The 26,680-nt window shown below is 38.9% G+C and overlaps 1 protein-coding gene across 18 annotated transcripts; it reads left to right on the top strand.

Annotated features, from left to right (window-relative positions):
- Positions 1-1,516: 1,516 nt before the first annotated feature.
- On the top strand, positions 1,517-26,680 carry LOC118822195 (complement factor I-like). 18 transcript variants are annotated; one of them, XM_036591115.1, is made up of 27 exons: positions 1,517-1,727; positions 3,334-3,715; positions 4,525-4,672; positions 5,262-5,449; positions 6,540-6,653; positions 8,282-8,413; positions 10,259-10,297; positions 10,825-10,854; positions 10,963-11,001; positions 12,615-12,644; positions 12,746-12,784; positions 13,384-13,413; positions 13,515-13,553; positions 14,853-14,882; positions 15,091-15,123; positions 16,126-16,155; positions 16,256-16,294; positions 17,180-17,209; positions 17,418-17,450; positions 18,549-18,578; positions 19,501-19,536; positions 20,707-20,733; positions 20,830-20,966; positions 21,869-21,972; positions 22,293-22,573; positions 24,627-24,728; positions 26,260-26,680. In XM_036591115.1, exons 1-27 carry the CDS (start codon positions 1,671-1,673, stop codon positions 26,475-26,477), a joined length of 2,397 nt encoding a protein of 798 aa, XP_036447008.1. In that variant the 5' UTR covers positions 1,517-1,670; the 3' UTR covers positions 26,478-26,680. The 18 variants fall into 18 exon arrangements, with proteins under 18 accessions (XP_036447008.1, XP_036447009.1, XP_036447014.1 ...); XM_036591116.1 differs by lacking the exon at positions 10,259-10,297; XM_036591121.1 differs by lacking the exons at positions 12,615-12,644; positions 12,746-12,784.

Here is a 26,680-nt window from a genome sequence, read left to right as displayed (position 1 = left end):
AGTACGTTCATGCTGGTTGACGAGAATACCAGCTTCCAAAACACAACGTATCATTGCAGCAGCCGGAACAAAACCTTGTATCTGCATTTACAAATTTTAAACAAGCCACTCGCTCATTACGTTGTGTGTAAATTTCATGCTGAATGGACTAAAATAAATGATCCGGAATTACTAAGAAAAATGTCTGGTTACATTGACTTCCATTAAATATAAACTGTTTTTGTCTTTTATTGTACAATTACCATTTTGGAGGTTTTGTTCAAACAGTGATGATATGCTAATTATCTGGTGATCAGCATAATAACGTCCATTGCTGCTGACCAGTAAGCTAACATCCAGAATGCAATATATACTGGTTTTGCTTGTGGCCAGCCATGCCAGCCTATGCTGGTTTCTCTAACAGAGAAGGAAACTACCTAAGGCAACATATCGCTGTTGTCAAAGAAAACCTTGTATCTCCATTTTTGTCTATTTTCAGTTTGTGACATAATTTGAAAAAGCGTGTTTACATTGTATGTAAATTTCATGATGAATGGACCAAAAGAAATGACCCAAAATAACTTGGAAAAAAGTCTAGTTCCACTGACCTACAATAAAAGAGAAGTTTTTCCTTCTCCTGTAAAGTTACCATTTTGGAGATACAAGGTTTTCTTCCGACAACAGCGAAATGAAACGAATACATGATAAGAGCTAAAAACAGCCAGAAAAGAAGACAAAAAGGCCAAGTGGCTTTGCATGGTGGTGCGAGAGCACATGGAGTAGGTGCAATGCTGCATGGGGAACTGAGGGGGAGAATGAGTTCTTATAGGGCGGCAGGTGGGCAGGTAATGAAAAGTAGGTGTTATGCTGTGTTCGGGTGCTCATTGGAAGGTTGAATATACTAGATGGTTAAGTAGGAAATACGACTTCACTCTGTCTGGTAAACCCAGAGTTAACCAGTTGTAAATATGACTTTGTTGGTTGTCAAGCACCATTTACAGGTGGGACAAATGCTATTTCCCAGTTTCTGAGCGCTGGGTCTGGAGCTGGTAGGAACATGCAGAGGCTGAGTGGCTGGATGAATGGGACTTGGTAACTGGTAACAGTTCTGTAGTGTTATGTTGCGCAGCATTGTATCCCTCAGACTCAACTGTTTGACAGAATTCACAGTTTTGTATCCTGTTTTGGTCCATCAGTGTTCTCTCACTACAATACCCAGCATGCATCTACTTGAGGGTGGGCTGTATGCATCAATGAAGGGGGCTTTCTTAGTCTTTTAACCATAAAATCTCACTCTCACGACTACTACAGCATCACTGCATGAGAAAAGTTGGCAGGTTTACAACATATGTAGCGTTTTACATGCTAAATGCAGCTTTAATGTCATTGCAAATATGTAAATGTTTGTCATGTGATTCCTGTTTGGCCTGTGATAATGTGACTCTTGCTGCTTTACTGGAACATCTGACTACATGTTCCAGTAAAACACACTCTCTGGGTGATATTTGGTCTGTATTGATCAAAGTTAATGATTTGTCAAACCCAGTTTTGGAGCCCATTGCGCTGTCCTGTGGTGCTGTGTCCAGTTAGATAACACGGAGGGAGAGAGAAAGTGAGAGAGAGATAGAGTCCACAAGACGAAGGAAGAAGAAAAGAAGGCAAGAAAAAAGGAAATAAAGGGCAGAAGAAACATGAGGACCACCTTCGTCCTTCTCCTCGTTCTTCTGCTCCAGCAGTGTGGACATGCTGTAAGTGTTTTAGTGGTCATTAAGTTGGTTTGTTGATTTGAACAAGGGGTCATTTCTGTTTACTCTGCAGTTTGTGGTAAACACTGACCTTAAATTAAACAAGTTAATCCTAATTTACTGAGCTGGAGTCATTCGATAACAGTTTTAGCTGCAGTTGGGAGTGATTATGCTAAATGTTTATGAGGGAATAATGAAAATAAGTCAGTGTAAATCTGGTCTTTGGTCTCTTATTGATCAGAGTTATTGATTACTGTGGAGGCATCAGAGCGAGTTTGCCCAAATGTAGCTTAAATCTAACATAAATAGACTAGAAATGTAATTTTTAAAGACAAAACATCAGATTTACCCAGTTTCCTCCACTCTTACTCCAAGCATAGTGGAAAAGCAGAGCCATGTTTGGTGTCTAAAGTTTGCTTTTTTAGTTTTAAACTGGAGCTACATGACTGAGAAGCATTTTTTCCCTTCATCTTCACTTCAACTTGCTATTTTTATTTTTTCTGGTAATTTTGAGTTCCTGAAGTGGATGCAAGAGTAAAATCAGTAGAATTCCTCATTAATCAAGATGTGTGTTTGTTGTCAGTGGAGTGGATGATAGAAGATTCATTGCTGCTGACATCCAAAAAACTAGCCTTTAATTATAGATTAATAAACAAAGCACTTCAATTGCTGAAAAATGCTGAAAAAGGTACAATCTTTGTGGGCCGCCATTTCTTCAGGGCCTTCTCGTCCCAATCTTCCACCCCCTTTTTGCCAGGGATGGATTACTGACCGGGCCAGTGGAGCCTCTGACTGCCAATAGATGAACAGCTCTTATATGCAATGACTAAATACAACCCTAATTACAAAAAAGTTGGGACGCAGTGTAAAATGTAAATTAATGTAAATAAAAACAGAATGCCACGGTTTGCAAATCTCATAGACCCTCATTTTATTCACAACAGAACATAGAACACATATCAGATGTTTTAAATGAGATATTTTTAATGCAGTGTCGTCTGAGGGCCCGAAAATCACGAGAATCCAATATTGACTGTTGGCCTTGTCCCTTGCAGGGACTTCTCCAGATTCTCTGAATCTTTTGATGATATTATGTACTGTAGATGGGGGGATGCCTAAAGTCTTTGCAATTTTACATTGAGAAACATTTTTTTCTGAAATTGTTCCATAATTCTTAGACGCAGCTTTTCGCAGATTGGTGAACCTCTGCCCATCTTTGCTTCTGAGAGACTCTGCCTCTCTAAAATGCTGTTTTAATACCAACTCATATGAGTTAGTTGCAAATTGCTCCTCCAGCTGTTTTTTATTAGTACCACTTACTTTTCCAGCCTTTTGTTGCCCCTGTCCCAACTTATTTTTTCAATTTTTCAATTCAGTTTTTTCTATTAAATGGCCCTTTACAGGTCTTATTTTTGTTGGTAATTTTTTGTGTTATTGTCAGAGTGTGGCATTGAAAGATCAAGGTCTGTCCCTGCTTACGGTGGTATTGTTCTGTTTGTTTACTACTGTGGGTTCAATGAACCTTTGAGGCAGTTAGGGTAGTTCTTTGTTCAGTTGAAATAAACTCTTCTGTTGTTCTATGAAAACTGTAAATGTTCTGTTTATTCAGGAGAGTCCAGAGGAGGATTCTCTTCCTAGTGGACCTGCAGGCAAACACAAAGGATCAAAACCCAGAGTAAAGCCAGGCCCTCCTCCACAGCCCCCTAAAAAAGTCCCTGATCCCCAGCCCAAGAAATCTGACCGTGACCGTCTGTCTCAGGAGTGTCTGAATGAGAAGTACACACGCCTGTCCTGTTCTAAAGTGTTCTGCCCGCCGTGGAGGCGCTGCATCAACGGGAAGTGCGTCTGTAAGCTGCCCTATCAGTGTCCACGCCTGGGCAGAGCTGTCTGCGGAGTGAATGGACAGTCCTACATCTCCTTCTGTCAGGCACAAGCCATCGCCTGCAGGACCAACACAGCGGTGTTCTCTCACTACGGCTCCTGTGACGAAGGTGAGAGACAGAAGAAGAAGAGAGGGGAAAGAGTGGGGGAGAGAGAGGGTGGAGAGAAATGGAGAGAGAGAGGATGGAGAGAGGGGAGAGGGGAGGGGGGAGGGGAGAGGGGAGGAGAGAGGGAGGGGGGGAAAGGAAGGAGAGAGGGGAGAGAAAGGCAGGGGGAGATAAAGTTAAAGAGGGGATGATAGAGTGAAGGGAAAGAGATTACGAGAGAGAGAAGGTAAGAAAGGGAGATGGGGAAGAGAGGGAGTGGGGAAAAGAAAGGAAAGAAAAGGGAAAAATGGGGGTAGAAAGGGGGGGAGAGAAAGAGAGAGAGTGTAAAGAGATGGAGGGAGAGAGGAAGAGAGAGACAGGGAAAAGGGGAAGAGGGAGGGGCAGAGAGAATAGAAAGAGAGAACACAAAGTTTCAGAAATCTTGTATTGTTTTATACAGAATAATTTATATAATAAAAATATAAATATTGAAGTACTGAAAACACACCAGGTTCTTTGGAACAAGAAGAGCTTATTAAATAATAAATAATATACTATAATTAGTAACTAATTAGTCTACTATAATTAATTATCATTCTTGATTACCATGAATGTTTTTAGAACTCAATTCTGGATACTTTTATTAGAGCTTTGTTCTTGATGTTTTACAGCTTTCTAAGTCGTTGTAGAATCTTCTACAGCTCTGGTCACCATATTAGACACATCTTAAATATCTGCCTTTTATTTATAGCTTATATAGCTATGGTATGTTGGAGAGATGGAGAACAAAGAATGACGGTGTGTGTGTGTGTGTGTGTGTGTGTGTGTTACAGATGTTTTTAAGGTGGAGCTAAAGAAATCCGGTGATCGAGAGGTGGTTCAGGTGGAAACTGTAAAAGGAAAAGCTCTGATATGTGGAGAAAAATCGTGGGACATGGCAGCAGCTAATGTTATCTGTCGCAGCCTGAAAGCAGAAGACAGGTAATCCCACCTGTACTGTCAGGTAATTGTACATGTACAGTCAGATAATCACACCTGTACAACCAGATAATTGTACTTGTACAGACAAGGTAATCTAACCTCTACAGTCAGGTAATTCCACCTGTACCGTTGGGTAATTCCACCTGTACTGTCAGGTAATCCCACCTGTACAGTCAGGTAATTCCACCTGTACCGTCGGTAATCCCACCTGTACTGTCAGGTAATTCCACCTGTACTGTCAGGTAATCCCACTTGTACATTCAGGTAATTGTACATGTACAGTCAGATAATTCCTTCTGTACAACCAGATAATTGTACTTGTACAGCCAGGTAATCTAACCTGTTTAGTCATTTTATCACAACTGTGCTATCAGGAAATCCCACCTGTACTGCCAGGTAGTCACATCTGTACAATCAGAGACTGCCACGTTAACAGTCAGGTTATTACAACTGTACAATCAGGTAATCCCACATGTACAGCCAGGTAATCACACCTGTACAGTCACGTAAACTCTACTGTGCAGCCAAGTAATCCCATCAGTACAGCAGGTTTACTATTTTTCTTTTTCTTTTCTTTCTTTTGAATTAGAGGCGCAGCTTCTATTCCAAGGATGACGTTCAAGGACCTTGAGGTTGAACATCCATGGCCATCTCAGTGCATGAGTGTGAGCTGCACAGGATCTGAGTACTCCCTGTCTGAATGTACCATCTATGAGCCTCAGGACATGAAGGAGAATACTAAGATTGCTGCCTTAACCTGCTACAAGAAACCCCAAGGTGCAGTCCCCCCATCAGAACCCACTATGGTATAACTGTGCAGTACTTAAAGGGCCCTTTCAACACCTAAATACCCTTTTCTTTGAAATAAATGATTTTGATTTAGTTTACACATGTAACATAAATGGTTACTAAGCTGCTAAAACAGCTCCTGTTTAATTCATCATGTTTGTAATGTCACAAACACAGTAACACTACCCATTTCCACTGTAGTGGTGTAGAGTGTTTTTTCTGCAGTAGAGTGGAAGATGTAGAAAAAAGCTGTTCTGTTCATGGCTGTTGGGAAGCAAATAAATCATTGCAACCTTCCAAAGGATCCACAAATCAGAAAGGAGTGTATTTCTGACAATCGCTGTAGTTTTGAAAGTGCTTTTGTGCTTTTGGTGCAGGATTTCAGCTGCTCAACAGTTCAGGGTCTCCTTTGTCGTACTTTTCATTTCATAATGCGCCAAATATTTTCAGTGGGTGACAGATCTGGACTGCATGCAGGCCAGTTTAGCATCCATTTTACTTCAGAGCCATGCTATTGTAATATGTGCAGAATGTGGATTGTCTTTGTCTTGCTGAAATAAAACGTTCCCTCGCCCCTTTAGCTCAGAGGACGTAGTGTCCATGATTTCCAAAAACAATGTAAACATTTCATTCATTGGACCACAGGACACTTTTCAACTTTGCTTCAGTCCATCTTAAATGAGCTCAGAGAAGGCGGCGGCGTTTCTGGATCCTGTTTATATATGGTTTGTTCTTTGAATGGTGGAATTTTACCTTGTATTTGTGGACGCAGCAACAAACTGTGTTCATAGACAGTGGTTTTTTGGAAATGTTGCTGAGCCCATGTGGTGATTTCCTCTACAGAATCATGTCTGTTTTTAATGCAGTGCCATCTGAGGGCCCAGAGATCACGGCCAGCAAATACTGGTTTTTAGTTTTGTCCTTTGCAAACAGAAATTTATCTGGATTCTCTGAATCTTTTAATAACACTATGTACCAAACCTGTTTTTCAGTTTCACTTTTGATTGCTAGAATTGAATGAATTGGCTGTTTACACTTAGTTTTAATTCTATTCTGGCTCTTTTTTTCTCTGCATTAGATGATGACGAGTGTCCGGAGTTCCGCTGTGTGAATGAGAAGTGTATTTTGTTGAAACACACTTGTGATGGAGTCGATCACTGTGGAGATAACAGCGATGAGATGTGCTGCAAAGGTGAATACTTTATCAGTTCTATAGCCTCAATTTAAATATATAAATATTTTACATATGGGTCGTTCCACACCAACTCACCTTAGACCTGGCAGATCATATCATATTAAAAAAAATTCAAGAAAAAAATCAGGTTAATTCAGGAAACCATACAACATTTTAGATCATAGTACATACAAAAAACTGAAAATGGACATATTAAATAACTACTGCAAGATAATATTTGATCTGCAGCACGTTTGGTCAGATTCTGATGAGGAGCGTGACCGCAGGACTACATCAGATTCTGAACCTCTTATTGAACCAAAGTCAGCTTTTTAGACAGCAGCTGCTAAATGACCTGGAATCAGCCAGAAACCAACAGAATACTGTTCAGCAAATAAGATGAGCTGTGAATGCTTTACAGACTGACTAGAACAAAACCACATTCAGCTCCATTTGGAAAATAATAAGAAAGCTGAGCTGAACCTGATATTGGGGCAGTTTTATAGCTCCATCTGTAATGCAAAAGGGTGCTATTTTTTGGTAGAAGGAACTGCTAATAAACACATTTGGTATAATTTTTCTTTTTTCTTTATTTTGCAAAACTGTTCTATATGGACTATTCTACGGAATTAGTTTAAAAGTGTGGTCTCACAGTAAAATAAATAAATAAATAAAAGGCAATTAAGTATTCAGAGCTTAGATATAAGGTTATGATCTCTTTAAACCCAATGCATTAATGGAGATAGTAATAAGCTAAATATAAACTAAATCATCATTTATAGGGTACTTTCTTTTGGGAGGTGTCTGTCCCAAACCCCAAACCCTAAATTTACATTTGTGAAAATAATGGTTACTTTTTATTGCTTTTTTCAGTGTTTTTAAAATATCTTTTTGATTTTTAACGTGAATTTGTACCACATTTTGTCTCACATTTTCATGTTACTACCAAAACACAAAGAGCTGTAGTTCATAGGCAGAGCCTTATTTTAGCCACACCCTGCATTTTAGAGCAGAAAGTGAAGCTGCATCCCTGCCCCTCATGGCTACATGGTGAGCAGTTTGATCCCATTGTTTTGAAGTAAATGGTTCCCAAAGTCTGAAAATCGATGTGGAGCATTGACTTTTGTCACCACCAAAACATATTTGTTGTGTTTTAATGAAAAATTTTATGACAAATTTTATGTTCAAAGTGTTTGCTATTCATGTACTGGCTAGCATTTTTGAGTTCTGCTCATAATTATTCATAATGTATTGCTAATGTCACTAGCGATACAAACACTACTGAAAGGTTTGGTAGGTTTCAGAAGTTTTATGATTGTTCCGTCATTTTAATAAACATAACTAATAATGTTTAATAATAATAAAAAAAAAAGTTTTTAGTCAAAAGTCCAAGACAGTTAAAAGTAATGTTTACAGTATGCATTGTCTAATACATATCTAAAGGAGAGAATTTCAGCGGTGATAACAAACCTCATTACACTCTTTTTAAACATTTTTACATTTATTCATTGTGATATAAAGAGTGAGAGTCCATGATCAGTAAGTAAAACTATTCAGCAGCTGTTTGAGAAGTTCTACTCTAAAGAGTCTGTTTTCCTGCTTATTCAACTCGTATCTCTGTTCTAATCTGACTGCTGTGTGTTCAGAGTGCCAGAGTGGGGCGTTCCACTGTAAGTCTGGAGTGTGTATTCCGGGCCACGCTGTGCGGGATGAGATCAGAGACTGTCTCGGAGGAGACGATGAAGTCCCCACCGCTGCAGTGGGACCTGCTCAAACTGGTGAGATTCATTCACTTCCTTTTTTAGCACAGCCAGTATTACATAATACAGCACAGGTGGGCTGACAGTCAGATAAAGACTCCCACAGGCCCTTGGATGTGGATGAGGGTCTAAAAGCAGTTTCTAGTGGGTTGTAATTTCTACAAACTACCATGTGTGTAAATAAAAACTAATGCTTTTTTTTGTACCAGTGTAGAAAGGAAGGGGATGAAATTCTACCTCCCAGACCACATATGTGATACAAACATTCTTCAAAAGCATCTATCGTTTTACAAGTTGAGAAGTGCTTAATATGGATACTTGTGCTATGAGACTAAATATGACAAGTAGCATCGGTCAGAAAGAGGATTTGTACCCCACAGACATATAATCTTGTCAGACAATAGCAGAACACAAGGTGCTACATTGAATTTTTGAAAGGAACTACATAAAACTGGTTCTCAATAATGGAGAGGAATGTTCCTTAACCATATTTTAAACATTTAAGCATTTGGAAAGTTCTTTGAGTTGTCATGATACACTATATTGCCAAAAGTATTCGCTCGTCTGCCTTCACATGCATATGAACTTGAGTGACATCCCATTCTTAATCCATAGGGTTTAATATGATGTCGGTACATCTTTTATCGGGTTAAGGTCAGGACTCTGTGCAGGCCAGTCAAGTTCTTCCACACCAAACTCACTCATCCATGTCGTTATGGACCTTGCTATGTGCACTGGTACACAGTCATGTCGGAACAGGAAGGGGCCGTCCCCAAACTGTTCCCACAAAGTTGGGAGCATGAAATTGTCCAAAATCTCTTTTTTCTGCTGAAGCATTAAGAGTTCCTTTCACTGGAACTAAGGGGCCGAGCCCAACTCCTGAAACACAACCCCACACCATAATCCCCCCTCCACCAAACTTTACACTTGGCACAATGCAGTCAGACAAGTACCGTTCTCCTGGCAACCGCCAAATGCAGACTCGTCCATCAAATCGCCAGACGGAGAAGCGTGATTGGTCACTCCAGAGAACACGTCTCCACTGCTCTAGAGTCCAGTGGCAGCGCTTTACACCACTGCATTCGACACTTTACATTGCGCTTGGTGATATAAGGCTTGGATACAGCACTATGTGCCTCAGCATCCGCTGACCCTGCTCTGTCATTTTATGTGGCCTTGCTGTCGTTCCCAATCACTTCCACTTTGTTATAATACCACTGATAGTTGGCTGTGGAATATTTAGTAGCAGGGAAATTTCTCTACCATCCTCCATCCAGGCTATGCCATCACGCTTCATCGAGTTGCCTCGACTGCTGTCATCTCCCTGCCTTTTCCTCTTACAGCGCAGTTCCTCCTTGCAGTTTCAGCAACTGCTGTCTTCTTGCCGCCTGCCTTAACTGCACTGCTCCTCCTTGCATTTCTTGGCTGATCTCGGTCTTCGTAGTTTCACTGCTGGGTTCACAATTCACATCCAGGCTGCTAGGGGACATCCCACTTCTGACACCACTGTGGCACTGCCATAGAATAAGAAACTCAGGGGTAGTCATGATCTGCATGATCTGATCTGCTCTTTATTGAACACACTGGTCTGTCACATACAGACCACAGACATTTAGTTCCTACCATGAGCCTTTGCATGTGGTCGTCTGCAAAGTCATACCTTCAGAGCCTTAGGTGCCAGTGCCTGCCAGTAAAAGAAAAGTAAAATATCAGTATTGTTTTACGCAGGTTCTTCTGCTGAAGTGAAGCTGGATAAAGGTTACAGCAGCATTTAAGTGTGACATTCTCTGTTATCAAACTGCTTCAGTATCTTCAGTGTATGTGTGTGTGTCACTTTTGTCTCTGTGTGTCTTTTGCTTTTAGCTACTGACACAGATTCAGATATAGAACCTGAAAGAGGAGGTTAGTATTGTGAACAGTGCTCACATTAACATATTTCAGGACCACATTATTGCATTACATGTGAATAGCAAATAAGAACAGAAAGCAGTGGTTTGTAGTTCTATTTTATTTAAACCAAAACACCACCAGGCTTGGAAATGCTTTTACTGACTATTTACACTGTACCTGATGACTTGAGGTGCTTTGCTTCAACATTTTAACATATGCTCTTTTGCAAATTTGCATTTTGCATTTTATTTAAATGTGTTTTTGACTTTGGAAAGGGGTAGAAAACAACATCCTGTACTCTGTCCAGGTCTGAACTGAGTTGGACTGATTTATATTTATATAAAAAAAATATATATAAATATGTATTTATATACAATGGTAGCCTAAAATGATTTTGTTACATTTATAATATCTAAATGAGGGACACTTTAGAAAGTATGTGTATTCAAATGTTAGCAAAAGGTTTTGTAACCTACAGCGCAATTCATAAACTTAATAAATAATGCAAATAATAATAATATTAATATTGTTTCACACAGGCTCTCATGCTGGAGTGAAGCCAGATAAAGGTAACAGCAGTATCTAAGTGTGACATTCACTGTCATTAAACTGCTTTATTATCTGCAGTGTATATAGGTGTGTATCACTTTTTTTCTTTGTGTATCTTTTGTTTTTAGCTACCGGCACAGGATCACACAGAGAACCTGAAAGCGGAGGTTAGCAGTGTGGACAGATATGCACACATACACATTTTTATTATATATAACTAGCTATTTAATATTATACAGTCTCAGCTCCCAAGACAGTTGGGACAGTATGTGAAAGCTAACAGAATCAGAAAGCAGGCACTTGTAAATTTATTTAAAAACAGTACAAACACAAAATACTGAATGTTTTACTTTATTATTTTCATTGTTTCTGTTAATATACACTTATTCAGAAATTGATGCCTGCAAAACATTCCAAAAAAGTTGGGACAGAAGAAATTTAAGACTAAGAGTCTTATTGTGGAATGTTAAAAAAAAAAACATCACAAAGAGGTGATGCCATCATGCATGAGTATTAAAGGAGAATGGGTTGAAGCCCGCCACTTTACCCAAAAAGGCATCAGCAAATAATCCACCTGTTTAAAACCAATGTTCCTCAATGTATATAAATGTTATGCAGTTAAAACTGTTTAGCTTTATTTCTATGGTAACAGGAAACAAAAATATAATGTAATTACTAATAATTTTGTAGCACTGGCAGAAGAAGAAACACTGGGGTAGCCATGATCTGCTGTAACCAGACAACAACAATAAACAACATTTAGTCCCTTTGTTGGAGGGCACGCACTACCATGAGCCTTTGCGTGCAGCAAAGCTCAAGCCAAGTCCTTGGGCACAGGCACGGTCTCTGTTAGAACAAACACTGCTGCGCCCTAGCTCCTCGACAGCAGGCACTTCCAGCCCTCTCCCGGGGCCATGCCCCGACCAAGGCTCCTCTGGTGTATTGCAGAGCTGGCCACTGTGCTTCCACTTTCCCTGAAGTATTGGCACCATCCCAAACATCGCTCATGCATGCTGGGGCTCTGCCTCCCTCGCTGATGACTGACCTGAGCTGGACGATGGTCACCTTCCAGCTGTGTGATGTGCCCCTCTTGGTGCACGAGCATGCTGGTCACAGTAGAGATATTGGGTAGCTCATAGAGGCAAATGCAATTAGCCATCTCGCTTGCTGGCCCAACTATCATACCACACCGTGTCAACTCCACCACCGAGCTTCCTTGCTTCAGGCTGCCGTCCTCCAGCCAGGCTCTGCCATCGAGCTTCATCGGGCTGCCTCGACTACTGTCTTCTTGCCGCCTGCCTTAACTGCACTGCTCCTCCTTGCATTTCTCGGCTGATCTCGGTCTTCGTAGTTTCGCTGCTGGGTTCACAATTCCCGTCCAGGCTGCTAGAGGACGTCCCACCTCTGACACCACTGTAGCACTGGCATAGAATAAGAAACACAGGGGTAACCATGAGCTGCTGCAAGAAATTCTCTATATTGAACACACTGCCAGAAAGGGGCACATACAGGCCACTAAAATCATCAGGGAGGTTACCAACAGCCATACTCTTCACCCCTACCGTGATCCCCTCACACACGAAACCCACAGCCCCCGAAACCAAACAAAACAAGTAACATATATGTATAACTATAACCAACAGACAACAACAGTAAACAACATTTAGTTCCTACCATGAGCCTTTGCTTATGGTCAACTGCAAAACCACACCTTCAGAGCCTTAGGTGCCAGTGCCAGCCAGTAACCAGAGCACTAAAATACTGCTGTTGTTTTACGCAGGTTCTCATGTTGAAGTGAAGCCGGATAAAGGTAACAGCAGCATTTAAGTGTGACATTCTCTGTCATTAAACTGCTTCAGTATCTTCAGTGTATGTGTGTCACTCTTTTCTCTGTGTGTCTTTTGTTTTTAGATACTGCCACAGATTCAGACAGAGAACCTGAAAGAGGAGGTTAGTATTATGAACTGTGCTCACATTAACATTTTTCAGGACTGTATTATTGTATATAAGTAGCCAATTAATATTGCACAAGCCTCAGTTCCCAAGAAAGTTGGGACAGTGCATGAAAAGCAAATAAAAACAGACAGCAGTGGATTGTAAATCCACTTTATTTAAAAAAAAACAGCACAAAGACAATTAGTTTACTTATTACAATGAACTGATGGAGAGTGTCCATCTGTTTCTATGCATAATCTGAAGGCAAGTCCAACAGCAAGTCTGTCTGTCATTCAGAATTTCTACTAACCCCCCTGTAAGGTTCTAGTAGTATGTTAGCGCTAAGTTAACAGCAAGGTATGTTCATATTTTGGACTATTCTAGATTAAACACAGATATTTGAAGCTTGTAAAACACATTAAAATACATTCATGTGTGTATGTGTTTGTATTTACATACACATTCATATACAGTGGTGGCCTAAAATACATTTTTTTGACATTCATATTAACTGAATGAGGGACCCTTCAGAAATATGTGTATATAAATGATAGCAAAAGTTTTTTTTTACCTACAGTGCAATTTCCTACAATTATTAATATTGTTTCATGCAGGCTCTCATGCTGGAGTGAAGCCGGATAAAGGTAACAGCAGTATCTAAGTGTGACATTCGCTGTTTTTAAACTGCTTTATTATCTGTATGTGTGTCTGTCACTTTTTTTCTCTGTGTATCTTTTGTTTTTAGCTACAGGCACAGGATCACACAGAGAGCCTGAAAGCGAAGGTTAGTAATATGACAGTATGTGAAAAGCAATCAGAAACAGAAAGTAGCTGCTTGTAAACGTATTTAAAATCAGTACAAACACAAAATATTCTTATTCAGAAATTGATGTCTGCAACACATTCCAAAAAAGTTGGGACAGAAGAAATTTAAGACTAGGAGTCTTATTGTGGAATGTTAAAAAAAAAAATCATAAAGAGGTGGCGCAATCATGCATAAGTATTAAATGAGGATGGGTTGAAGCCCACCACTTTACCTACCAATGCATCAGCAAATACTCCGCCAGTTTAAAAACAATGTTCCTTGATGAGCATTTGCAAAGATTTAAGGTATTTCACCAACAAAGAAAACAGTGCATAGTTTCATCAAAAGCTTCTGGGATTTAAGAGGGAATGCACAAAGAGCAAGGGCGAAAACCACAAGTTGAATGCCCATGACCTCCGTTCCCTCAGATGGCACTGCACTAACAATTTCAGTGGTGGATATGGACTCAGGAACACTTTGACACATTGCCATTACCATTGCTGCATCCATAAATTCAAGTTAAAACTGTAGAATGCACAAAGAAATCCAAGGAAAAGAAAAGGACCATTCAGATTGTTACCAGCATAAAGTTCAAAAGAGTCTGTGATGGGGTGGGGGGGGGGATATTAGTGTGTAACTTGCTGTGAAAGCACCATTAATGCTGAAAGATATATACACATTTTGAAGTAACATATGCTGCCCTCTAGATGACGTCTTTTTCAAGGACATGCTTATTTTAATATGATAACGAAAAGCCACATTCTGCACATTACAACAGCATGGCTAGGTAATCAGTAAGTACAGGTACTAGACTGGTCTGCCTGCAGTTCAGTCTCCCATTGAAAATGTAAGGTGTATTATAAAGGACAAAATGTGACAATGATGATCCCATACACTTGCCTGGCGGAAAACCTGTGTAACATTGTGTCAAACAGAATTTACTCATCACTGATTTCTCATATTATCAGCACTTTGCTGTCCCAACATTTTCAGAATTGTGGTTTGTATTTACATACACTTTCACATACAGTGGGAGCCAATATACTGTATCATAAAATGAATCTCTTGCATTTATACTTTCTGACTGTTTGAGGTACCATTCAGAAATTATCTGGGTATTCATGACATCCAGTAGTGACAACTGTTTAGCTGTGTTACTGTGTGTGACAAATATGAGGCATAATGTTTTGTAACCTGCAACACAATTTATTAATAAATAATACTAATTCTGTAAGGCCCCCCTTGCAAATTATAATAATAATGATGTTGTTTTTGCAGGCTCTCATGCTGAAGTGAAGCCGGATAAAGGTAACAGAGGCTTTGTTTGTGACATTCACTGTTATTGAGCCACTTCAGTCTATCTAATTAGCTATTTAATATTATAAACAATCTTTGTTGGTGAAAGAACACAAGTAACAACACAAGTAATTTGCTGTTATTAAACTGCTTTACTATCTGCAGTGTATATGTGTGTGTGTCACTTTTTTCTCTGTGTATCTTTTGTTTTTTGCTACAGGCACAGGATCACACAGAGAACCTGAAAGCGAAGGTTAGTATTGTGGACAGATATGCACACATACACATTTTTATTATATATAACTAGCTATTTAATATTATAGAGTCTCAGCTCCCAAGAAAGTTGGGACAGTATGTGAAAAGCAAACAGAAACAGAAAGTAGCTACTTGTAAAAATATTTAATGTTTTACTTTATTATTTTGATTGCTTTTTGTAAATATACACTTATTCAGAAATGTCTGCAACACATTCCAAAAAAGTTAGGACAGAAGAAATTTAAGACTAGGAGTCTTATTGGGGAATGTTAGGAAAAAAAAGACAATTAGTTTACTTATTACAATGAACAGATGGAGAGTCCATCTGTTTCTATGCATAATCTGAAGGTGAGTCTAATTGCAAGTCTGTTTGTCATTCAGAACTTCTGCTAACACCTCTATTGGGTTCCAGTAGTATGTTAGCACTAAGTTAACAGCAAAGTATGTTCATATTTTGGACCATTTTAGATTAAACACTGATATTTGAAGCTTGTAACATACATTAAAATTCATTCACTGAACATTTTATTAGGAACACCTTCCTGTATCTACAGTCATTGTTCGTTTTAACATCTCAGTATTTGGTCAGCATATTTAGAGACCACTAGATGATCAAGATGATGATCTAACTCCTTTGGGATAAACCTCTGATATCTGGGCGGCAACACTTTTAAGATGCTATATAGAATTTTTGAAAGGAACTACATAAAACAGGTTCTCCATCATGGACAGCCTGTGTCCATGTGTATTTATGTGTGTGTGTGTGTGTGTGTGTGTGTGTGTGTGTGTAGGTGTGTATGTGTTTGTGTGCATTTACGTTCACATTCATATAGTGGTGGCCTAAAATACACTTTTTTACATTTGCATTTAATGAATGAGGGACCCTTTAGAAAGTATGTGTATATAAATGTTAGCAAAAGGTTTCGTAACCTACAGTGCAATTCATACACTTAATAAATAAGGTGAATAATAATAATAATATTAATATTGTTTCACGCAGGCTCTCATGCTGGAGTGAAGCCGGATAAAGGTAACAGCAGTATCTAAGTGTGACATTCGCTGTTTTTAAACTGCTTTATTATCTGTATGTGTGTCTGTCACTTTTTTCTCTGTGTATCTTTTGTTTTTAGCTACGGGCACAGGATCACACAGAGAGCCTGAAAGCGGAGGTTAGTAATATGAACAGATATGCACACACACACATTTTTATTGTATATAGTTAGATATTTAATATTATACAGTCCACAGTTCCCAAGAAGGTTGGGACAGTATGTGAAAAGCAATCAGAAACAGAAAGTAGCTGCTTGTAAACGTATTTAAAATCAGTACAAAGACAAAGTATTCTTATTCAGAAATTGATGTCTGCAACAGTATTAGTATGTAACTTGCTGTGAAAGCACCATTAACGCTGAAAGATATATACACATTTTGAAGTAACATATGCTGCCTTCTAGATGACGTCTTTTTCAAGGACATGCTTAATTTAATATGATAACGAAAAGCCACATTCTGCACATGTTACAACAGCATGGCTGGGTAATCAGTAAGTACAGGTACTAGACTGGCCTGCCTGCAGTTGAATCTCCCATTGAAAATGTAAGGTGTATTATAAAGGACAAAATGTGACAATGATGATCCCATACACTTGCCTGGCGGAAAACCTGTGTAACATTGTGTTTTTTCACTGTTTTCAATTTAATAGGTCAAACAGAATTTACTTATCACTGATTTCTCATATTATCAGCACTTTGCTGTCCCAACATTTTCAGAATTGTGGTTTGTATTTACATACACTTTCACATACAGTGGGAGCCAATATACTGTATCATAAAATGAATCTCTTGCATTTATACTTTCTGACTGTTTGAGGTACCATTCAGAAATTATCTGGGTATTCATGACATCCAGTAGTGACAACTGTTTAGCTGTGTTACTGTGTGTGACAAATATGAGGCATAATGTTTTGTAACCTGCAACACAATTTATTAATAAATAATACTAATTCTGTAATGTCCCCCTTGCAAATTATAATAATAATGATGTTGTTTTTGCAGGCTCTCATGCTGAAGTGAAGCCGGATAAAGGTAACAGAGGCTTTGTTTGTGACATTCACTGTTATTGAGCCACTTCAGTCTATCTAATTAGCTATTTAATATTATAAACAATCTTTGTTGGTGAAAGAACACAAGTAACAACACAAGTAATTTGCTGTTATTAAACTGCTTTACTATCTGCAGTGTATATGTGTGTGTGTCACTTTTTTCTCTGTGTATCTTTTGTTTTTTGCTACAGGCACAGGATCACACAGAGAACCTGAAAGCGAAGGTTAGTACTGTGGACAGATATGCACACATACACATTTTTATTATATATAACTAGCTATTTAATATTATACAGTCTCAGCTCCCAAGAAAGTTGGGAGAGTATGTGAAAAGCAAACAGAAACAGAAAGTAGCTACTTGTAAACTTATTTAGAGAAAATATTTAATGTTTTACTTTATTATTTTCATTGCTTTTGTAAATATACACTTATTCAGAAATTGATGTCTGCAACACATTCCAAAAAAGGGACAGAAGAAATATAAGACTAGGAGTCTTACTGGGGAATGTTAGGAAAAAAAGACAATTAGTTTACTTATTACAATGAACAGATGGAGAGTGCCCATCTGTTTCTATGCATAATCTGAAGATGAGTCTAATAGCAAGTCTGTTTGTCATTCAGAATTTCTGCTAACACCCACTATTGGGTTCCAGTAGTATGTTAGCACTAAGTATATAATTAGATATTTAATATTATACAGTCCACAGTTCCCAAGAAGGTTGGGACAGTATGTGAAAAGCAATCAGAAACAGAAAGTAGCTACTTGTAAACATATTTAAAATCAGTACAAAGACAAAATATTCTTATTCAACACATTCCAAAAAAGTTGGGACAGAAGAAATTCCAGAACTCCCATTGAAAATGTAAGGTGTATTATAAAGGACAAAATGTGACAATGATGATCCCATACACTTGCCCAGCTGAAAACCTGTGTAACATTGTGTTTTTCACTGTTTTCAATTTAATACAGGTCAAACAGAATTTACTTATCACTGATTTCTCATATTATCAGCACTTTGCTGTCCCAACATTTTCAGAATTGTGGTTCATATTTACATACACTTTCACATACAGTGGGAGCCAATATACTGTATCATAAAATGAATCTCTTGCATTTATACTGACTGACTGATTGAGGTACCATTCAGAAATTATCTGGGTATTCATGACATCCAGTAATGACAACTGTTTAGCTGTGTTACTGTATGCGACATATATGGGGCCTAATATTTTGTAACCTGCAACACAATTTATTAATAAGCAATACTAATTCCGTAACGTACCTCTTGCTAATTATAATAATAATGATGTTGTTTTTGCAGGCTCTCATGCTGAAGTGAAGCCGGATAAAGGTAACAGAGGCTTTGTTTGTGACATTCACTGTTACTGAGCCACTTCAGTCTATCTAATTAGCTATTTAATATTATAAACAGTGTTTGTTGGTGAAAGAACACAAGATTTTTAACGTTTAATTTAGTTTCTGTTAAATTCCGTTTGACTGGTATTAAATTGAAACCACTACAAAAATGCGGCACATAATGTTTTATCTTATGAACTTCATTGTGTTTTTGTAAATATGCACTCATGCCTGTAATATGTTCCAAAAATGTTGGGACAGGAGCATGTTTACCACTGTACTACATCACTTTTCCTTCAAAGGGAACTCAATAATCATTTAGGGACTGAGGACACTGATTCAATTTTGAGAACTGTATTTTTTTTTGCCATTTCATTCTTCTTTTACACCTTTCCTGTCTGGTGTTGGTATTTACTGTATGTTTAAATGTGAGGGTATGCTATGGTAGGAGAGGGTATTAGTGGGTAACTTGCACATCTGTACGTACAGTAAACACCAATATCATACAGGAAAGCTATAATAGAAGAAAGAAAGAATTCAAATTGTTGACAGCATATGTTGCTCCTGATTTTGAACTTGGTTGCTGGCTGGTTACCCACTAATGCACTCTTATACCATGGGAAACCCTGACATTTGAACTTTATGCTGGTAACAGTCTGAATTTCCTCTTTTATTAATTTACTATATATTGTTGCTATTGAGATTAGTTTATCTACTCATAAAACTATATGCTTTTGGAATTGCTGCACATTTTTCCTTTAAGAAAGTCATAAACAAACAAACATTTTCTGTTTTTTATGCGGGTTCTCCTGCTGAAGTGAAGCCAGTGTGGCTTTCAGCGTTACTGAGCCGCTTTAGTGTCTTCACATCTCGTGTTCAGGAAACTAACTGTTCTCTCTCTGTGTTTTTGCTCATAGCAACTGGATCAGATTCAGATGTAAAACCTAAAAAAGGTTAGTATCAGACATACATAATATGTGCATTTTGTTTGTTTTTTATTTTAAATAAAACTGTAAGTAAAAATGAAGTTGGCCTTTTTGGGGTTCCGTCAAACAATAAACACTGCAATGCATATAGTAACTTCTTTCCCTTATAAGAACTATTTATATTTTATTGTAATTGAGCCGACTGTTATATTGTCTCAGTTCTTATTCAAAACTCAGTAGTTTAAGTGGAAATTGTCACAGGTCTCAACAGCACTATGTGCATTTATACTTTTTTACCATTTATGGATGGTTATCCATTTTCTGAACTGCTGCTCAAAAGCTCTGTGCATTATACAGTTTCTCATTAGGCTGAATGAATAACCGACTCTAAATGTAGGTATTGTGATATAAACTGAGTCTGTTCTACAGTTTCTCATTAGGCTGAATGAATTACCGACTCTAAATGTAGGTATTGTGATATAAACCGAGTCTGTTCTACAGTTTCTCATTAGGCTGAATGAATAACCGACTCTAAATGTAGGTATTGTGATATAAACTGAGTCTGTTCTACAGTTTCTCATTAGGCTGAATGAATACCGACTCTAAATGTAGGTATTGTGATATAAACCGAGTCTGTTCTACAGTTTCTCATTAGGCTAAATGAATAACCGACTCTAAATGTAGGTATTGCGATATAAACCGAGTCTGTTCTACAGTTTCTCATTAGGCTGAATGAATAACTGACATGAATGTGATCAGATTTCTCAACAACTGAATGCGTGATTCAAAGTGGTCTGGTGTGAAATGGTTCAGATTCCTTTACAGTGGTGGTGATAGGAACCAGGGGTCGCCATGACTACAACACAAATATAGACATTTTATTTACCATCCAAACTCACCAGTGAACCTACACGAGTCTTCTGAGATCAAATTGAAAGACAACAGAGACTTTAGCTGAAGTCTCTTCTCAGTGTTGATGCTTTGAGTAGTTATTATAATGTTTTATCTGGGCCAGAAGTGTCTCATGTGTCCTTTTGGTCAGATGTTGTTGCTGATCTGGGCTTTTGGGCGAAACTTCTTCATATTTCCATAAAAGAGTGCCTTTTAGGCAATAACATTTTGCTCTGGGCCAACTTCTACACGCACACGCACAGGGAACAGACTCTGATATGTCCTGTTTGTGTGTTTGTTTTTCAGCGTCTGTCTGGTGGAGCCCAAAGGAGGGTAAATATCTCAGTAATCTTTCAGTCCAGCTCTTCAGAGATGAATTGTGTAAATCTACGCTAACTGACTGAACCCCGCTGTGTGTGTGTGTGTTAGATATCCGGCAGGCTCGCAACCACACTGAGAGTCAGGTGGAATGCGGTATTCCGAACTTTGATTATTTCTACAGGACGGAGGCGGAAAAACGACCGGTGCGCAGAAAACGAGTGGTGGGAGGACAGGTGGCCTTACCGGTCAGTACAAACACACACACATCCACTTTTCTATCTGTCCATAGGTGTCACTGGTGTTACTGATCGTCATTGGTGTTACACATAATAAAGGGAACACCAGAGACATTTTTGATGAAAAACGCATTTTGCAAAACGGCTGCTACAGAGCATCAAACCACATGATGTCAGTCATGGAACATCCACTAAAATATGGAATTTAATCCATTTGTATTCTATTTTTTCACAATGACCTCAGAATAAAGTCGGTCACTCCAGTGACTTCAGCTAAAAGCTTCATATGAAATCATGAGCTAAATGAGAAAAGCTCTGATAACTGAAAGACACAGTGGACTCACCATGTGCTTTTCTTCATAGACCCTCAGAAAACAGGTAAAAGGAAGTCAAGTGACGTCATCAGTGTGATTTTTATTTCAAAATAAGAGTTTATTTTTGTTACGTGGTAACACCAGTGACACGACTCCTGGGGACAACAACTTTCATTATATAATTTATAATATTGATTTGCCATTTGTTTTCTTTATTTAATTTAAATCGTATATTCCATAGTCATGTATAGATTATTGCTGTTAAAATTGTGTTTTATTCTTCCAAATATGGCCTCATGCTGTACACATGACTGTGAGGATGATCTCTTCTGTGGTGCTCTGGATAATTGATTGAAAAACCTATATGGCTAAATTGAGGCTCAAGAAGGTTAAATTGTTAAAATAACATTGTTTTATTTTAAAATATAAAGAAATTGTAAGTTTTTTAAGTGTAATATATCTGTAACGCCAGGGACTCAAAAATGGACGTTTCTGTAGAATCACCCAAATAGTGATATATATATATATATATATATTACACTTTATATAGAGTTTGCTTGGCTTGGTTTTTGACCTTTGGTAACATTTGGTTTGCAGACTCAGATCCAGTGGCAGGTGGCGGTACAAGAGGAGGGCAAGATCCACTGTGGGGGGGTCTACCTGGGGGGCTGCTGGGTTTTAACTGCTGCCCACTGTGTCAGGTAACCAGTCAGTGAGCCTTTTCTATGTTATGTACCAGTGAAATTAGTTTTGCCCCATTTCCTACATTGACTCTATTACTGAACAACACACAGTTTGAGGCGAGTGAGCGATGTTTGGGCCGTGCTAATTGGTGGGGTATTAGCTTCTATTACTCATTAGCAACATTAGCTTCATAGCTCCAGTGCAGAATTAAATGAATGTCAAATCACACAGTGAATCCTTCTTGGCTGGTTGACTACATCTGAAATATTGAAGGTGTAAATAATAATGAAAACTGTGTACATTTGTTTTGCTTCTGTGCGGTCGTGTTTGTGCACAGGCCGAAGCCTCAGGTGTTCCGGATTAAGTTCTCTCTGTGGAAGAAGACTGATCCGTCGGGCACGACGGACAGCGTTCCAGTGAAGAGCATCATCATCCATAAAGATTACAACCCGCGCACCTACCAGAACGACATCGCGCTGGTGCAGCTGGAGGAGTTAGCACACTCGAAAGAGTGTTTACAGCCCAACCCTGCGGTGCGTGCCGTGTGCGTGCCGTGGTCCACTCTGCTGTTCCAGGATGGAGACACCTGCACCATCTCCGGGTGGGGCAGAAACAAAGGTACAGCATCCACAGCGAGGCTTTTAAACCGTCACTGTCATCAATCTGTTTTTCCTGGTTTGAAATCAGCAGCTGCTCTTTACACTGTGTGACTGTTTCTCAATGAATGGACACAAATCTTTTTTCCCCTTAAGACCCTAATTATGTTACTGGGAGCTTTAATTCCTTTTTACACGTGCATTTTCCAACCTCTCCGTTCTTGGTACTGTCCGTCTTGGGAGTTCCGTCTGGAAAGTCCCAGGGAAAGTCCCAGTTTTCAGCTTTGCAACAGCTAAAACCAAAAATAGTACATAATACATTATTGAGAAATAATAATACAGAGATATGAACTTTCTAATAGCTTAAGCGGAGCACAGACCCTGCTTTCCTCTTTTTATTTATATATTTTCGATTACATAAATATATCTGCACTGCTTAGCCTTTTCAGCTCCTTGGGACCACCGGTGGTTCCAAAACGCACTTCGTCATATTCTTCGTAACTTTCGTATTTCAAAAGCTACATTCTAAAGGTGGGGGTCGTGTGAGAGCTGTAACTGTCTTCATTCCAGTCAAATAGATGGGTGATGTAATTTTAAACCCTTATAATAAAAGAAGCTGATTTTTTTTTTTGTCTACTGAAAGTCGACCCATTTTTCCACAAATCTGGGCTATAAACTATAAACAGATAAGTAAACTGTAAGCATATAGCAATATGTCTACTATAATAAAACACATTTTCTGTTAATTTGAGGGGAGCTTTTACAAAAAAAAAAAATAAATAAAAATGTACTTTTATTTCATGCAGTTACTGAATAATTTGCCGTCATGTGAATTCAAATGGAACAACCAACATATACCCTGGTGAATAAGAGGTTAAGTTGTATTTTCATTACAGTGAACTCATTGCTTCCCTTGGCAACTGCTGGCTGCTTGGGGGCTCGTCTCTAAAACACGCAGGTTGATGTACACAGAGAGGTGTACGCAGATTTATAAGCCCCTTCTGAACCCCAAAGCAGCCTGTTTTTAAACTTACAATAAAAATAATCTGAGATAATGAAGTTTTTATCATTATATCTCCTGCTTGGTGTGTGTTCCAGTGTTAGTCTGTGGGCGTGACACGATCAGTTACCGCGCCACACATCAACAATCTGATTGGTCATTACGCAGTTCATTTGCATAATGTTTGTCCAGTCTCTTGACAGGTGAAAATATCTTAAATCTAGTTTAAATGTAATATTTCTTATCTTGATTATTAACTTATTTCTAGGCCATTTTATTTGTCTTAAGCGATTTTAGCAAGTAAAATTATTTCATATGCTTGAAATAGCCTAAAAATGACATAAACAAGTAAGAACATCTAGAAATAAGTGTAATAAACTTATTACATGCTTACAACAATCTTAACTTTAGAAGTATTAGATTTTACCATATTATTTTACATATTGCCTTGATTTAAGATCAGTTCACTTGTGAAGTGTAAACTTTATCCAAACGCCATCTTCCCTCCAAATTTTGTCTGCACTTCCATGTAAAACCACTTATTTCCATTATTATATAAACCAGCAGCTGTTGTCTCTCTACTCTTAGAGAAACTTATGTACCGTAAGACTGATTTATGTAAGTGACATCTGTTCTGATTGGCTATCCTGTTTTCAAATGCATAATTAAAATAGAAACACTCCTTAAACGGCTAAACTGCTGTAGGCTGAATAGGTGGATATATGTACATTTCAAATGGGCTGTTTTTGCAGCCTAGTCTCCACATATGAGCCACATACCCAGCAGGGTGAACAGTATATTTAGTATGTTATAGTAAGGTCAAGGTATTTTATGTTAAAAAGAACTGAAGAAAATGACTTTTTTCATGATATGGACCCTTTAAATTAAAGTATGTTTTCCCCCCCTTTTCCTATAAGGTTATGCTTGAATCTCACATATCAAATACATTTAAACCATTACCAGTCAAAGAATGCATCCTGGAAGCTGTTCTGCAGTCTCTGCAATGGTGGTGTCACACTATCTGGATCTATTTTAGCTGATTTTTGTTTTCATATGTTCCTCTGTGTTTGTAAAGAGGGAGGAACTACAGACGCTCTGAAATGGGCCAATGTCACGGTTATTGGAAACTGCAAGAGCTACTACAAGGAGAGGTACTTTGAAGGAATGGAGTGTGCAGGTATGTGCAAGCATGATCTGTGGTGTGTGTACATGTGTGAGAGAGCATAACTCTCTGAGTAAGACCTGTTTCTACTCATTTAGCGTTTGCAGATGATTGGTCAGTTAAGAATCTGTACTGAGCATGAACTCACCGTTATTCACATGCACTTTGTTATAAAAGACATGTATGCTACATTTCTCTTGCATTGTATTTCTGTCACTGAGGCGTGCTTATTTAAAGTGTGTGTAGTTAGTGGACCAAAAGCACGAACATTATCATCATCCAACCTCTATTTCTTAGAATTAAACATGCTGTTTTTTGTTACTGTGCCTTTAAGACTGATATATGTAAATGACTTCTGATCTGATTGGCTGCTGCTTCCTAACCCCTAGGAACAGCTTAACATTGAATTATTTTCCCCACGTCCGCTACAATGAGTGTCGGCTGGAACAACACTCCACGTCACTACAGCATGATTAGAGTTCAACAGCTGTAGGCTGAATGGGTGGGGCTGAACTGCAGTAGGCTGAATGGGTGGGGCTAAACAGCTGTAGGGTGAATGTGTGGGGCTAAACTGCTGTTGGCTGAATGGGTGGGGCTAAACTGCTTTCGGCTCAATGGGTGGGGCTAAACTATTGTAGGCAGAATGGGCGTGGCTAAACTGCTGTAGGCTGTGAGGGCCTGGCTTATCTGCTGTAGGCTAAAATAGGCAGGGCTAAACTGCTGTTGGCTGAATGTCCAGTTTCTTTGGACAGCGTCGATATGAAACACATTTAAAAAATGCAAGGAATGCTTTTTTCATGATATATGAGCCCTTTAAAGGTAAGCAGCCTTGCTAGTTTGTGATATCTTTCCAGCGCACTCTGGAACGTTCTTTAACCTGTAAAACACAAAGCTCTCATGTTCCACCGCTCTGAGCTGCACTCTCAAAACAGATACAGTCATATGCAAAAGCCTGGACGCCTCAGGTCAAATGGCACAATTTGTTGATTTTGTAAGTGAAAATTAGTCACGTTCATTTAACATATGAGAACAACACATCAGAAACTGTGGCCTATGAGGAAGTTCTTTTTCCCCTTCATGTTAAATAAATAGAAATTGTGCACTAGACTTTGCAGAAAATGCCATATTTAAGTCTGAAAATGAACTAAATGTAATTTGTCTGGGGGATTTCAAACTTTTGCGTATGACTGTATTTGAAACAAACTGTGTCCGCTGTGAAAAGTTTTACCACAGAGCACAAAACACCATTTATATTTCCCATAGTGAAAAACTACCCATTTCCTGATATGGGCATGACATTGACTACAGAGTTCTATTATGCTGTCTCGGACGTCTGTCCACGGACGGCTGTGGCATCACCTGGGATCAAACTCGAGATCTCCTGACGATAAAGCCAATGATGGCTGCAGCGGTTTCGAGTCACTTTAAACACAGCTGTTGTTGTTGTGGCCTAAAACAAAAGGGGTTAAAAAAATAAATAAAAAACATACTTGGTATTGTCTCCCGGTCTCATCTCTCTCAACCTGTCCTGTCTTTACCTGCTCAGGTGATCTGGACGGTAAGGTGGACTCATGTCAGGGCGACTCCGGAGGTCCACTGGTGTGTAAGGACGCCAGCGGGCTGTCGTACGTGTGGGGCATCGTGAGCTGGGGGGAGAAGTGTGGGGAGGCTGGTTACCCCGGGGTTTACACCAAAGTGGCTCACTATTTTGAATGGATCCGCTTCCACACCGGCTGGCCTGCGATCACCAAGTACAACCACTGAGGAAGAATGAGACTTCAGTGCCCACCGAACCCTGCTTTACTCTTCATTCACAGGTATACACAGTAAACAGACGGATGTGAGGTGTGGCTTTAGTAGGTTATGAGGCTGTTTACTTCTGTAGATGCTTGTTTTGGGATGGATTGCTGTTTATTGACTTTGTACAAAGAAATTTCTTTGTTTCCATTAAAATGATCACAGACCAG

This window comes from Colossoma macropomum, unplaced genomic scaffold, assembly GCF_904425465.1.
Source record: "Colossoma macropomum unplaced genomic scaffold, Colossoma_macropomum, whole genome shotgun sequence".
In the NCBI taxonomy this organism is placed as follows: domain Eukaryota; kingdom Metazoa; phylum Chordata; class Actinopteri; order Characiformes; family Serrasalmidae; genus Colossoma; species Colossoma macropomum.
The sequence above is the reverse complement of the archived record's forward strand: the minus strand, read 5'-3'. Positions and strand labels throughout refer to the sequence as shown.